Raw genomic sequence first — 15,366 nt, 5'->3', positions numbered from 1 at the left:
AAGCTGGAGGCAGAGGAAGAAACCAAAGGCTCTGTCTGTACTCTCAGATCTCAGCTACCCACTGCGCCCAGCTTTCTCGATTCTGTCAGTGAAGCTAACTGTCCAGTGTCTGTCCTAACTCTAAGACGCTTCTGGGGTCAGCCTTACAGAGTCACCCTGTGCAGATTCCAAGAGGCAGAACTCCACCCCACACTCCAGGAGGGCGTCTTCATGGTTCTACTTCATGAGGTAGCCCAGTTGTAAGTTGATGCATGCGGTGTGTGCTGTACGCCACTCAGGTCTAGTTTTCCCTTTTTTTCAGTCTGAAAGATTATAAAAATACCAGCATCTCTCCCCGTTTTATAAAAAAAATGATTTTTTTTTTTTTTTTTAGGAAAAAAAATTACACACGGGTCTTCTTATTAAACTTCCGTCCCATCTTGTAAATTGTTGTGGACTCTGACTTCCAGGTTTAATTTTTTTACTTTAGCACCTTTGAATGTATAAGAGCCCTCGCTGTCACTCAGTATATTGACATTGTGTACCGTGCAGTACTGTCGGCTGACATTCTTCTCCACCCTGTCCGGGTTCCTCTTGGCTACATCCACCTTGGTATTCAGGGGGTATTCCTCCAGAGTGTTCTCTGGGGCCTGTTTCTTCTTTTGCTTCTGGCATTTCCTGGTGATGAAACAGGCCACCAGAAACAGCAGGAGGAAGAGCATAACAGCGGCTAGGGCACTGCCGATCGACGCTCCGGTTTGCGACAGGGACGCGGCCACTACGGGCTCCTGTATCTCCAGATTCAGGGACTTCATGTTGGTGCCATTCTTGACTTGGTCTCCTTCATTGTCATAGATGAGGGAGTCGTCAAGAGACAACCAGCCACTGGGGTCCACCAGGTCCCTCCGCTGGCGCCCCAGAGAGGCTGTGAGAGAGCGCTGGACCCGAGGTCTCGAGATGCTGTCAGGGCCAATGATGTAGATCACCTGAAGATACCATTGGTGTCCTGCCTCCACCTGCAGGAGGAGAGAGACAGGGAGACAAGACACATGCTATCCAGAGAGCATTGCAGAAGGGAAGGAATGGAAACACATCTACCATGATAGGACCGGACAGAGAAATGGTCTCAGTTAAAGTATTAGCAAAGGATGTTCTGTGTTCTAAGACACAGGGAACTGAATCGAGGGTTCGGGATTCTGTTGGATGGTCGCAGGTTAGCTATACATATTCTTTTCTATTTCCTTACTCATGTGGAATAGCCTACTAATTTATTTTTCATGCTCTCTTTAGCTAAATGAATGCTTATGAGTTACTGGTCTTTATTAACATCAGCGAAATAACTACTACATTTATTCTCTGTGCCCTTTAATTGCTCCTTATACTAACTTACTATTTACTGGTGAACTTCAGTGAAAGTGGAGTTATTCAACAAATTCTCACTAAGCAATTCTAAGCATAATATACAGATTCCCGACAGAAACTTGCCAAACTTGAACACTTGCCAGATCATTCCCCAGAGGAGGAGCATCAAGTATTTTATTTCTCCTCATCTGGCCATCTGGGAACGCTTCATGGCTTTGAAATAAATTCAAAAGAGTGGGGATCGTCCTGAAACCCAAGGTCATAGAAAAACCACTTGGGGACAGAAGAAAACACAATGCAAACTTTGACCTTGGAAGTTCATGCTTGTTGCTAGAACCTGGGGTATTTCCCCCTATCTGATGCTGACCATTTGTGTTTCTCTAACTCGGGAATTCTTCTGGCGACTTTGTTCAGTGGTTTCCAAAATGCCTGTGAAAGTGGCTGCTTCAGCACACAGCTCAAAAGGCAGCATTTTAAAGAAGGCAGGAAAAAAAAGATCAGAGCAGCCCTTGGACTGAAGGACAGCGACAGATGCTCGGATGCAAATCCAAGAACTTTATCCTTGCTTCAGGAGTGAACGATAGGTTTAATAACAATAAAAAAAGGGCCCCTCGGCAGGAAGGTTTTCAAAAGAAACTGGCAGTCACCTTATAGAGGGCATCTACTTTGAGGGTGAATCCATCCACACCCGGCATGTTACTGACCACGTGGAACTCGGGCAACTCAGAAGCAAAGTGGGCCTCGAAGGGCACGTCGTGGAAGTACTTGTCGGTGACCTCTGGCTGGCTGCGGTCCTAGAGTTAAAAAGAGGAAGAGACCTGGCATTTGCAAGGCAACGCAGAGAAAAAGCAGATGTGCTCCCTTCCTTCTGAGGGTTAGGCATGGAGAGTGAACGCTACAGAAGGCTTCTCCCTAGTCAGTGTTGCCTGCCGCCTCTGACACCACTGGGGGAGGATTGTGGTAGGTTCTGTCTAACCTGTGTTTCACAGGCGCAGGCCACAACTTACTTTACGTCTGTGTGTGTGTGTGTGATATTTTGATGTTGTTAGTTGTTGTGAAGCCCTTGACAAGAGGCCTGAAGATGAATTCATTTCGCTTGTCCAAAGGCTGGACATCCCTAGCAGACCCACCAGTTCTCAGGCTACTTGGTCTTATGTCCCTTTCCATGGTTAAAAACCAAAGACCTCAGAGAACTTTTGTTTGTGTGATTTTTTTCTTCTATCAACATTTACTATGTTAAAGATTAAACGTGAACACTTAAATAAAGTACTCCTGTATTAACTCATTTTATATTTACAGTGAGAGGTTCATTACATGCCAACCTAAGTAAGACACTCATTAGTGAAATGTACCAACATTCATCTCCTCCCCCAAAGAGACATGAGTTTTGTGAGAGTCTCCTAACTGCTTTTGTATTCAGTCTGCTATTTTATGCTTTTTTAAAAATTTAAATATTTAAAATTATGTTATTTTAGCTAATATGTAAAGAAAACCTAGCTTCAAACACAACTATACAATTGGGGAAAAGGAGGTATCTATTTATAACTTTTTCAGGTAATGAGGATGATAGATAGATGACAGATAGATAGGTAGATAGATATACAGATAGGCAGCTATAGACAGATAATGAGAGAGAGAGAGAGAGAGAGAGAGAGAGAGAGAGAGAGAGAGAGAGAGAGGAGAGTTGTGTGCTGGATGAACATGCTTATGTGGGGGTGTGTATTGTGTGTGTATACCTGATATTGATGGTGGGCATGCTCCTCAGTTACTTTGTCACCTTATTTTTGAGGTGGGTTTTTCACGGGAATTGAAGTTCCCTGACTGCCTACCCTGGCTGGCCAGTGAGCTACAGGGATCATCTTGTCTCTGAGTCCCCTGTGCTGGGATCCTAGCTGCCCACTCTCTCTGTTGGTTCTGAGGATCAAGCTTAGTCCTCACACTCACAGGGTAAGCATTTTACTGACTGGGCTGTTATCACCATCCCCGGGATAGTCTTCAAAACATGGTGATGGCCACCTTCTCCTTCTTCTTCGATACTTAGTGTGTGCATCCATGTGTGTGGTCTATGTATGTATGTATATACACATGCATTTGAGTGCTTGAGGAGAGGACATGTACCATAAGAGAGTGTTAGAGTCCCTGGGGGTTGGGAGCTTCCTAATGTGGGTTCTGAGAACCAAACTGGGTCCTCTGCAAGAGTAGTACATGTCTTAACCACTGAGCCATCTCTCCAGCCCCCAAGTACAACATGGAATCTGAAATGATATTAGTAAGCTTTCTATGGAGGATGTGTGTGTGAGAAGGCAGCAACACTGTAACAGGAGGAGAGCAATTTTAACCTCGTAGAACGCTGGAAGGAGGGTGAGCACCACTCAGGGCCTTTGAACGAGACTTGAAGAAACTCTGGCTTACAGTGCCCACTTTCTAGAATATCAACAACAGCGCATCTCACCACCCACCATGACCAGTCGACTGGTAAGGTAGTGGGTAACGCAACAGAGAGAAAGAACAATAAAAACAAAGCTGGAGGAAAGAACTGTTCCTTCATCAGGACTCACAGCCGAGATGCTCCCCCATGGCATGAACATTACGGACAGCGTACCAGCAGCAGGAATCTGTGTTTCAGGTGTTTGTTTGGCTGAATGCATCCGTACTGTGGCCCTTCATTGTAGATTGTCCCCGTAGGATCAAAGAAAGGCACGTAGCCATCCCTGCCGGTGCACAGATAGACCTTCTCCAACTGCAGCTTGTAAGCAGAGTGAAGGTTTTGTTCTGGGTTCCAGAGGACGCGGCCGTAAAGGATCTGACCTGGAAAGATGGAAGGACATCGTCTAGATTGGACTTCGAGGCTAAAGAGAAAGCCGTGTCAAAGGCCGAGGGGATTTTACACACCGCCTCAGAGTCCAAAGTGTCCTTTCTGTGAAGAGCTCTGGTTCCATGTGTCCCTGAAATACACACTTTCCCATTTATTGCTCCTCTAATTCATTAATATTACTGGAGCATTTATGATATGCCAACCACTCAGCTATGCACAAGGGCTACAGAGGCACGTGTGAGATGCAAATGAAAGGACAGAAATGAGAGCAAAGAGATGAATTAACATTTATTAGTACCATTTATCAAATTCAGTATTTGCTATCTACTATCCTAAATTTCCCTCATGCTGTAAAACGCACGGGATGCTTACAATCATCTAGCCGAGGAAACCAGTTACTAGGTGGCTAAGTTGCTAAAAGCCACCATGATGGCAAGTGGTGACAGTAGGATTCAGAGCGAGGGTATTTTTGGCTTGGCGACTCACTCTACTAGCACGTGTGAGCCCTGTCACCTGCTCCCACAGAGGAAAGTCCTTTCTGTTAAAGGGGTGCAGGGCTAGCATGGAATCTGCTCTGGGAGAGGGGTGGAGGGCTGAGGAGAGGTGATCTCTGAGTTGCCTCCTGAACCCCTAGCAGGCATTTGTCAGAAGGTTTGGGGGAGGGAGACAGGAACAAAATATTCTAGGCAAAACAAAGTCCGTGTAAAAATGCTAATTACTGGGTTGGTGTGACTCTTAGTATGGGAAAAAATTTTTTAAGTGCCTCATATGGTCTTGAGTTCTCTACACTATCTGATTTAATTCTTCCAAGAGCCCAGAAGATATGCTCTGTTATTATGCCCTAAAGTAACTCATACCAGGGAGGTGCACGGTGCTGACCATATAGCTGGGAATCAATAGGGTGCTACTGCAATCTCCCTCAGGGAATTCAGAGCTGACACAACTTACCCAAGCTAGATCCCCAGGTTAGAAGTGCATTGGAGATGCTAATCCTCTTACTTTCCAGACCAGCGCTTTCCCACGGCACCACTAGAGCACTGGGATTGAGATAGACCAGTGCTTTCCCATGATGCCACAGTGCCAACCATTAGAGTACCAACACTGTGATAGACCAGTGCTTTCCCATGGTGCCACAGTGCCATCCACTTGAGCACGGAGATTGTGATGTGTTTTATAAATTGAGGAAAGAATATGAGTCTTTTCTTTACTTCTACCTTGTCTGTCCTGGAATGGAAGGAAGCCTGGGAGATGTTCCGTGAAGAGCTAGCTGGCTGAGACATGGGCAGAGACTCCATCCAGGCCAGGGACTCACCCACAAGCCTCTCCTATCGAGGCAGAGCCACTTACTGCAACTGGAGGACGCAGCTCACCTTTAGAAAAGGCTCCTTTGTAGTCCATTTCTGCCAGAGACATATCAGACGTGTTGGGATCCATCAAGAATACCTTCTCGTTATTGCAGAGCTGAAACTCAGTATTGAGTGAATACACAACCGGCACAGGGCGGTTGGTCTGCTGGAACGCAATGGGTATCAGGAACCTGGATGTGGAAGAAATGAGCGCAACGTGAGGGCAGGGCCAGCTTCATATGTGCGTTTAGGTTGTCCTCTTTGCTTGTCCTTCTTGACCGTGCATGCGGCTTCGCTGTGGGTGCTGACCATTTACTGAATGCCTTTCTGGGGACAGTCTGCTCCTTTATTCATTTTTATTTTTTGAGATAGGGTCTCATGTAGTTGAGGACAGCTTTAACACTTCATTCCTCATTCCTTCCAAGTGCTAGGATAACAGGCACGTACTCTGTCACATTCACTATCTACAATGCTGACATCACTCCAACACTCTATCACCGGAAACACATCTCTGGCCTCAGCCGAACCTTCTCTTTTGAACAGGATAACATAGCCCTTAGAACTCTTTGGTACCAGTTGTGCTCTTTTTCCTCAACGTGTCTCGTGTGTGTGTGTGTGTGTACATGTGTGTGTGCTTATGTGTGTGTGCTATGTATGGGGTGTATGCATGTGTGTATGGGAGCATGTGTCTGTATATGTAGAGGCCAGAAGTTGATGTTAGTTGCCTTCTAACTCTCTGTTGTATTTTTGAGACAGGGTCTCTCCCTGAACCTGGAGCTCACTGATTGCTGGACTTGTTGGCTCTCAGCACTTGCAGGCTGAGTCAGGAAGACTATCGATTCATAACTGAATTACATTGAGAGTTCAAATCCAGCCTGACTGACAGCAAGAAAGACTCTTATCTTAAACACTAAGCAGAAGAAAACAACTCTATACACAAATTAAAAACAAAAATCTCAAAGCACTGGTAATGTTCTATTTAAGACAGGTGCTAAATACATGCTTGTCATATATACCTCTGAGTAGCTGACATACTGAAAGATTTTTAAAAATTAATGTAGAGTAGATTCCTTAGCATGTCTCAACATACTACTTGTCCTATATCCTTTATGGTTTCCCTGTCTGTGAGACCCTCCTGTCTGTAGCCAACTTGGATCTCTTTCCTTCCCGAATCCCATTCAGTTCCATTCCATCAGTCCTCTAACGTGGTTCTTTGGTTACCATGGCACCTGAGCTAGACTTTTACCTAGATTCACACACTCTGAATCCTGAGCTCTTTTGATGAATGTTCTGTCACATCCATTCATGAAACTGGAAAGTGACCAAGAACATGAGACTACATAGGCCATGAGCCTAGGGGAGAATCCAATGTTATTATTCTGCTAACGGTACTCAGCAATAAGAGCACTCCTAACGACATGTTGCTATACCCATAGACCAGTGTCTTGCTCCCTCCTCATCAGAGAAGCTTCTTGCAGCAGACGGGAACAAACACAAAGACAAAAAGTGGACAATGAGCCGAGAACAAGAGACTTTGGAGCACGTAGTCCTACATGGGAAGTCATCATCAAGCACCCCCCTCACAGCTCACGAAGCTATATGGAAGAGGAGGAGGAAAGACTGTAAGAGCTTGAGATGGTTGATGATTCCAAGGAAACAGCATCTTCCAGACACAACAGGGCTGACACACATTTGAACCCACAGAAACTGAGGCAGAATGCACAAGGCCTGCAGAGTTTAAAGACAGATGAGGCCCTGGCACTGAGAAGAGAAAGGAGACATAGGCTCCTACCTCTAACTAAAAAGCTATGTCCAATACACACCCATAATCAAAGGGAAAATGGAGTGCGGTATTAACCACACACCAGGGAATGTCCTGTGTCCAGTGGTAGTTGGCCAACACAAGACAAGCTAAACTTGTATGTGTGTGTATGTGTGTAGGGGCTTTTTTTTGTTTGTTGGTTTTGGTAATTACTGGTTTTTGTTATTTTTTATTTTTATGGTGTTTTTGGTAGGGGGGGAAGGAGATAGAGGGGGAGAGAGAGAGAGAGAGAGAGAGAGGAGAGGGGAGAGAGGGAGAGAGAGAAGGAGAGAGAGAGAGAGAGAGAGAGAGAGAGAGAGAGAGAGAGAGAACACACATAAAGTAGGGTGGAGAGGGAGATGGAGAGGATCCAGGAGTTGAGAGAGGGGGAAAGATGATCAAAATATATTGTATGAAAAAAAAAACCTAACTAAAAAAGATAGAGGGTGAGAAAATGAAGCACACAGTATCGATTACTCTTGTGTCCACATATGCCCACATGTACAAGTGCATAGACAGATATGTATATATACACATATACATATATACACTCAACTAAAAATAAAAAACAGGGAGAAATTGAAAATATGGAAAGCCACTAGAAACATGAAGCACAGTCATAAAACAAATCAGGGATTATAAGAAAAACATCATGTTAGAGGGCCACCCAGGTGGGAAGAAAGGAGACTTTGCATGCAGAGAACACTGTACATGTCTAGACAGTGAACTGTCATGGTGAAGCATGCCTGTAGCGCCAAGACTTGGGAGGCTGAAACAGGAAGACTGGAAGCATGTCCAGCCTGGGCTACATAGAAAATTCAAGCCCAGCTTGGACCACCCAGAAAGACTCTTTCTCAATGACGAAGCAGAAGAAATAAAACAAATAAAAAACAAACACCAACATCCCCCCAACCCAAAGCATTGGCAAAGCTGTGTTCCTTAAGATTGGTGCTAAATATGCATTTGTTACACATTTACCCCCTGAACATTTAAGACTTTCATAGCTTAACTTCTTTTAGTAGAATAAAATTTCTTAGCATGTCCCAATAGATCACACACCTGTGCTCTTGTGATTTCCCTGGTCAGCCTCCGTCCTTTATGTGGCAGGCTGAGACACTTTCAAGCATTCCTGCCATCAGCTGTGGTGGCTCAACATGTGGACAGATAATTATCTAAATCTTCACTTCTCTGCTCCTTGATTTTCTTTCCTCCAATGGGCTTGTTCTCCACCCAACAGCAGCCGCTTGCTTTCCTATTGCTGCTATGGACGAGCATCCCAGACTCCATTTTCAAACATCTCTCCCTCTGTCCCCCATTTTTCAGCTTTTCTCCTCTCTTCTCACACCATTAACTCTTCAACCCACAGCAGGCCCTTCCTGAACACTCTTCCCAGACTGCAAAGGACCTGGAACACTTTACACAGCCACGGCAGAGACGTCCACACATATTTACGTACTTAAAAACACCTGGGAAAACAGCCAGCCAACCCACCATGTGATTCAGCCATCTTACTCTTAGGTATTTACACAAGAAAATAGAAAACACGTGTTCTCATGTGTGCTTGCACATACATATTCAGGAAAGATTTATTTAAAATAGCTCTAAGTTGGAAAGAGCCCAAACTGCCCATCAAATGATGAATTGATAGATTGCTACTTCCGTACCATGTAACACAGCTCAGCAATAATAGAAACAAACTACTTACACAGTAACACAGAAAATCAAGTCATCATGCCAAGTGAAATGAGCCAGAGAAAAATAACTGCGATTGCATGATAACACTTATACAGTCCTAGAGAATTCAATCTCCTCCTAGTGACAGAAAGCAGATGAGGGGACACCTGGAGAAGAGGAGCGATGTTGGGGGGGGCACGTACAAAGAGGCGTGAAGAGACTTCTGGAAGGAATGGCTGTTTATTGTGTTAATTGCAGTGACGCTTTGCGGGTATATACGTATGTCAACAGGTATCTGTATTATTTAGAGACCATCCGACCTGCTTGCCCTGCCGTGCTGTGCGGCACTTACATTCCTCTGCTCATTTCCTCCCCTCCCAGACCTCAGTGTCCCTCTTGCTTCTGGCCAGTGCTGACTCAGTGAGGAGCCTACCTTGTCAGACTCAGACGCCCAGTTTAGTAATTCTCTGGAGCCGATAGGCTCTGCCTTGTTCTGGGTGAACTGTCTTGGCTCCAAGCTAACACTAGCCCTTCCCTCATGTCTTGTGACTGTCCCTTTACCACCCTCCAAAGACCATCCCATAGGTCATAAGCCCTCCCTTCCACTGCAGCGGGCAGATACTTGGAAGTATTTCCTACCCTAAAACACAACCTAAGAAAAGCTCTGAAAGAATACGGATGGCCTCTCATCTGTTATCAGTCAGTGTACCACTTCCCCGATGTTCTTTTTTTAGACAAGCTCCTTTTTGCTATTGCTTCCGCATGCTTACCTCTCTTAAACTCACCCCCTCCCCCAAGGTCACTATCATCTGAGCGCCGATGAACCCTGCATTACCGGAGATCTAACAGCCAATACCCAGGCTTTCGACGTGAAAGCTAACACTTCAAGTAGTCCTCTCTTAATGTCAATTCTGTCTTTAGCATCTTCTCTCGATGCCTTGTAGGTAATTTGCTCAGTCCGCAGATATGTGGCACTAAGCTATAAGGTGCCTGAGGCCTGGGTGGCTTTTAATGCATGGTGTGATATAATTTTGCAACCTCAGTGTTCAGACCAGGGCAAAGCATTTGATAAGACCCGAATGAGTAAAAAACCTGGAGTGAAGGAATAAGGCTCAGTGTGGTCTCAGACCTGAGGTAGGTATACGTATGTGAGTGTTTGCCTGCATGTATGTCAGGGCACCACAAATGTTCCTGGTACCCATGGAGTCCAGAAGAGAATGTTGGACTCCCTAGAACTGGAATTATAATGGGTGTTAGCTGTCGTGATGGTGCTGGGAATGGAACCTGGGTCTCCTGGAGGAGCAGCCAGTGCTCTTAACTGCTGAGCCATCTCTCCAGCTCTGTATATTTGATTCTTCTTCTCCATGATTTGTGTCCATGAAGTCTCTGTGAACATTGAGTTGGTGGATGTTGGATCACTCCTCCCAGGAGATATAGAACTTGGTTTCTGTGAACATCTGGTCACATCTCACCAATAGACCAACACAACTTTATGTGTGTGCCCATTTAAAGATCCCTTTCTTTAACGGACATTGTTGATGCATTATTATCAGACTCATGGTCAACGGCACAATAACTCATGCCTGAATGGGGCTTGTCTAATACTCTAGAGGGGCACATGATAGCCCTTATGTGCTTAGGAATGGTGGAAAACGCTTCAGTGCTGTGCTTAGGAGTCATTTAAAACAGCAAAGCCACTAATGGAATGTGCACAACTGAAACCATACAGCATTAAATAGACCACGAACGACCATTGTACTTAGTGAGTTCACACAACAAGGCAGAAGACTCCCTTGTTCCGCATTATCTGGGGCTATGCCTGTTGGGTGACTACGGAAATACTATGAGTACTCATTTGAGAATTCCAAGAACATTTTAGTGAGCAGAATTCTTCAGTAAAGAAACAGAATTAGCGAGGATCACTTATATTGTCCTACCTTTCTGGGGCATGTGCAGTGCAGGCCAAGGACTTCTCTCCTGGGTCCACCCATGGCTGTGTGGGCTGCACGGTGCAAGGGATCAGGTAGATGGTATATTCCCCCGAATAGTCCTTTCTGGAAACAGGCAGAGCAGACTGTAGTCACAGGAAATACCTGATGATGACTTAGCCCCAGAAAGACATGACTTCATTAAGCAGGGTTCAGGTGGCATTATGCACTGGCAATTCCGGGAATCATCTCTGATCATTCTAACATTCAGAGTATCATCCCAAGGAGTTAAAAAAATTTTTTGTTTTTTTTTTTTTTTCATTTACTCAAGTCCTTTCTACAAGGAAAGCTAAAAAAAAAAAAAGGCACAGTGCTAATAAAAATCTGAAAGGCTAAGGTGATGACAAAAAGAGAGTTCAGGTTATCTGCTTGGCAATTTGGTTAGTGTGTCATGTAGATTGACAATCTCCTAACATATTCTTAAATGCAAGAGTTTCTGTCTGTTACAATGTGACCATGCCGGGTGATGTTGCAGAAAAGGAGGTAAACAGCACAGAGACAGAGCATCTCTTTGGACCAGAATGGAAGTAGCATCCTTGGGACGCCTATCCCCATTTTTGACTAGCTCTCAGTTTCAGAATCCCCTTCTCAAAGTTGAAGAACACTAGGGAGTCTCACTGAGGGCCACACAGGGGGAACTAGTGTGCTTATGGCAAGACACAAAACTCTCCAGACTCTCCAGTCCCATCATTGACTTGTTACTAGGTAGCAACCCCAGGCCTGGCAGGTCAAATGAGAGGCAGAAGAACATTCTGGAAGAACTGTCAAGTGTCATGTTTCAGGCTCTCGGAAGAAGTGAAAAGCTTTTCAGGTCAAGCCCCAGAAGCTTCCAAGGTGGTCATCACCTGTTGTAGGAGCTCGTGGCTCTCCAGAGCTGATGTGGAGAATCAAATGTCTGTGCACTCCACAGGAGCTGCAGGTCGAAGTGAATCCCGCCTAGGTGGTCTGGGGTCAGTATGAAAGACTTCACATCTGGGAGGGTGTGGTGCTCCATCACGAATTGTCCTGTTCCGGAGGGAAACCCTGATCTGTGAGTTCACAGCGTTTGTTTAAGGACATAATTAGTGTTTTTCTAGCAAAGAATTAAGGACATATATACCCTTTAGAATTATTTTATAATCACCGAGACAGTGTAGCATCTTATACCAGCCACTACCCTACTTATAATGGCCACTATGGTCATATAGTATATGTGCACACACACATGAAGGTGTGCTGAGCTCATACACAATCTTATGGATATTTATGGGAGAATGATCACTGAATATACTCAGGTTTGAATCTCAACAGACACATTTATTTTGTCTTAGTGGGTTACAAGTAGAAATTGAATGTTAGCTATAGTTTTTAGTGGAATGGGACAAATTTCGATGCCCCTAAAAAGGTAAAAGTTACTTAGGACATCATCATTCTTAAAATTCAGTGTGAGCGCTCAAGATGGATAAGTTAATGGTGTATTCTAGATGGAAAGAAACTAATGAGATGGTACAAGCAAACTGTAACGTGCGGAGTTTGGCTGGATCTACTTTTCTTTATATGTATAGTTATAAAGTAAATATAAACAAACAGAAAACAAGTAGGAAAAGCATTTGTGAGACAAGGGGGAATTGGCACAAGGACTATTACTCTACATCGCATGCTGGTATTGTGATTTCTTGTTCTTAGATGAAGTCTGTTGAAGTGATTGGGGCAATTTGTTTTCTAATGAGACGACTAAAAAGCACATGTGTATGCCCATATATAGATAGTAAAGTGTTAACATGATGATTTTATTTTTTGTTGTCCTAACCTTTCAACTTTTCTGAAAATTTAAGTTATTTCTTAATAAAGAACCAGGAAAAAAAAAAAAAAACACCTTGAAACTACCTCTGAATTTGGCGTGGGTCTTGAACTCAATGACAAGACGGCCGTCCTCTCTAATGTAGATTCTTATTATCTGAAGTCTTGCAGAGAGCACACTGTCAGTCTGGATCCCTGGAGAAGCAACCACACACACAACATCAAAGTCAGGGTAAGGAGAGGACCTTCCAGATAGTGATGGCCTTAGACTTGGTCCCAGGGCCATCTCTAGGAGGGTTGAAGTATTGTGTGAATGTGAGTTAATTCTATATTCACATACTGACTGCAGACATGAATGCCAAGTCAAGCAGGGCAGTAGCTTTTATTCATGGCTCTGGTTTTTAAATAGATCCACTATCCTCACTCTTTATCTATGTGGGTACCACTTGGCCCAGATTCAGGTTAGACCCCCATTTCATAAAACAGCGGACCTAAAACTTCAGCCACTACAGCTCCTCCACACTGTATTTCTATTACTTTTAAGACCTAACAGGGTCCTAAGTCTTGATGTACACATTTTTTTTTTCAAACCAATGGAGATGACAGGGGATCTTGTAGGAAGTCAGCTGTGTGGGCTTAACACACAGCGAACAGAGGCAGTTATAGGCACGATGCCCAGTGGACCCAGAATGGCCTCAAATAAGATGCAATCAAAGGAGGAGAAAGACAGAAGTGCAGCAAAGCAGCAGCAACAATAGATAAGAGCCAAAGGTCCAAGTGTTGCTTCTGCTCGGGCAGGAGAATGCTGAGCTCTTTTCCCACAGGGAATACAACACATGCTCTGAGCTCGAGTCATTTAAGGGAAGGAAGGCTGCATCTTCCACTACTGGAGATGAAGCCTTTCCAAAGAGCGCTCAGGAAGCTCTTCAGCATCTTTCCCTCAGATGGAGGGTGTCACCCCTAGAAAGGGAGAAGTAGAAATAAGGAGAAGTTGGTTTGGGGTCATGTTGAGGTACAGGACATTGGAAATGGGAAATAAACAAACAAAAGAAGAGCGGATCAGGGGACTTCTTAGGTCCCAGTTAGCTCCTCCCTTTTTTGTTTTGTTTTTTTTCTTTTTCCTAAAGACCTCAGGAATACAGCTGGTGTTAATCACGACTGAATGAGAGGCTGAACCATTAAGAAGTCTGCAGCCAGCGGGGCAATGGCGCATGCCTTTATTCCCAGCACTCAGGAGGTAGAGGCAGGGGATCACTGTGAGTTCGAGGCCAGCCTGGTCTACAAAGTGAGTCCAGGACAGCCAGGACTACACAGAGAAACCATGTCTCAGGAAAAAAAAAAAAAAAAAAGTCTGCAGCCATACCTGTTCTCCAGAGAACCGTGTCGTAGAAGAAAGAGAATTCCATTTCAGTGTGATGTTCCAAGGAGGCCCAGCCTCTGGGGGCTGTCACATAGATGTATGAGACGTAGAGAGGCACGTGCACCGTCAAGAAGGACTGAGCGGAATCCCTGACCTGCCAATCAAACAGTGTGGGAGAAACAGACTCACTTCTTGCCTGGGAGGAAAGGGCAGAAGACCACCACCTCCTGGCTCAGTTTTCATCCACTCCCTCGGTTCCTGGCAGCTCAGATATTAACTCCTGACCTGCACCAGCAGTTTGTTTTTGAAACGTAAAGAGGGTACAACGTGGCCAGGGTTCTTCAAAGGCTTTTCTGAGGAGGTGACACTCGAATACAAATGTTTTTTAAAAGGCGAGGACCACCCTCGCTTCCAACCATCAGTTTTTAAAGGCATTCCCTGGAAATGTGAAGTCTCCCAGGCTGAGGAATTGGCTTTCTGATGTGTAACCTACAGTCAGCGCATGCTCACTCTGCTGAGTGTTTGCCCGAGACCTGAGACCTGTGGGAAATGCTGCTCAGTGGAACTGGAAAGGCGTCCAAGTCTCGTTCTCTGGAGCAACCTCACATGCCTGGCTCAGGGCATCTTAGTGACCATCATACTCATGTTCCAGGGACAAAGGCCAGGGGCTCTGATGTCACCTCTAGGAAGCCTACCAACAGCTCCGGGCTGCAGCAGTCTACTGGCGCAGGCAGTGCTTTGGAAAAATGTTTAAAAAGAGAACAGATCACACACCCAAGGGAATTGCTTTCTAAGGGATGTCTCTTACAGTTATTAACTTGGTGCACCAGCAAATTTTACTAAGCCACGGTCAGAAACTGGATGGGAAAATAACAAGAGGCTAGCAGATGCTTTCACAGTAAACTGTGTACGTGTGTGGATGGGAGAATTTATTAATTAAGATTTTCAAATTTTTCCTATAAATATCTGTTTCTTTTTAAAACAGAAAGCTAAATTAGTAAGTTTGGAACAAATTTTTTTTTTTAAATTGGGAAACTACTATGAGATATTGAAGGGTGTGTTTTCCCCTTCTTTGTTCCTCATTATTTTCCTTTCACCCTGATGCTGTTACTGGCTAATCTTTAAGAACAGTCTCTGACAGCTGTTTCATGCACCTTTCTCTTGTGCGACGCTGAGAGCATGAGCCACAGTTAGTATGAACTCAGGGAGGTTGTTTCATTAAAGTCCACTGGTACTAGCTGAGAAACACCGAATGAGGGCTT

At 44.7% G+C, this 15,366-nt stretch overlaps 1 protein-coding gene across 1 annotated transcript in view; it reads right to left on the bottom strand.

Moving 5' to 3' along the window:
• Positions 1 to 362: 362 nt before the first annotated feature.
• Fras1 (Fraser extracellular matrix complex subunit 1) overlaps positions 363 to 15,366 on the bottom strand; it is a 401,691-nt gene continuing 386,687 nt past the window's right edge. The window contains exons 67-74 of the mRNA XM_051170886.1: positions 14,108 to 14,258; positions 12,832 to 12,939; positions 11,811 to 11,970; positions 10,915 to 11,031; positions 5,527 to 5,693; positions 3,944 to 4,149; positions 1,989 to 2,135; positions 363 to 995 (exon numbers count right to left, since the gene is read on the bottom strand). Coding sequence (XP_051026843.1) covers positions 402 to 995; positions 1,989 to 2,135; positions 3,944 to 4,149; positions 5,527 to 5,693; positions 10,915 to 11,031; positions 11,811 to 11,970; positions 12,832 to 12,939; positions 14,108 to 14,258 — 1,650 coding nt within the window. The 3' untranslated portion in view covers positions 363 to 401. The remainder of the gene's footprint in view (positions 996 to 1,988; positions 2,136 to 3,943; positions 4,150 to 5,526; positions 5,694 to 10,914; positions 11,032 to 11,810; positions 11,971 to 12,831; positions 12,940 to 14,107; positions 14,259 to 15,366) is intronic.

The sequence above is a fragment of the Acomys russatus genome, chromosome 28 (genome assembly GCF_903995435.1).
Source record: "Acomys russatus chromosome 28, mAcoRus1.1, whole genome shotgun sequence".
NCBI lineage: Eukaryota > Metazoa > Chordata > Mammalia > Rodentia > Muridae > Acomys > Acomys russatus.
Note: the sequence above shows the minus strand (reverse complement) of the source record. Positions and strands in the feature narration are given on the sequence as shown.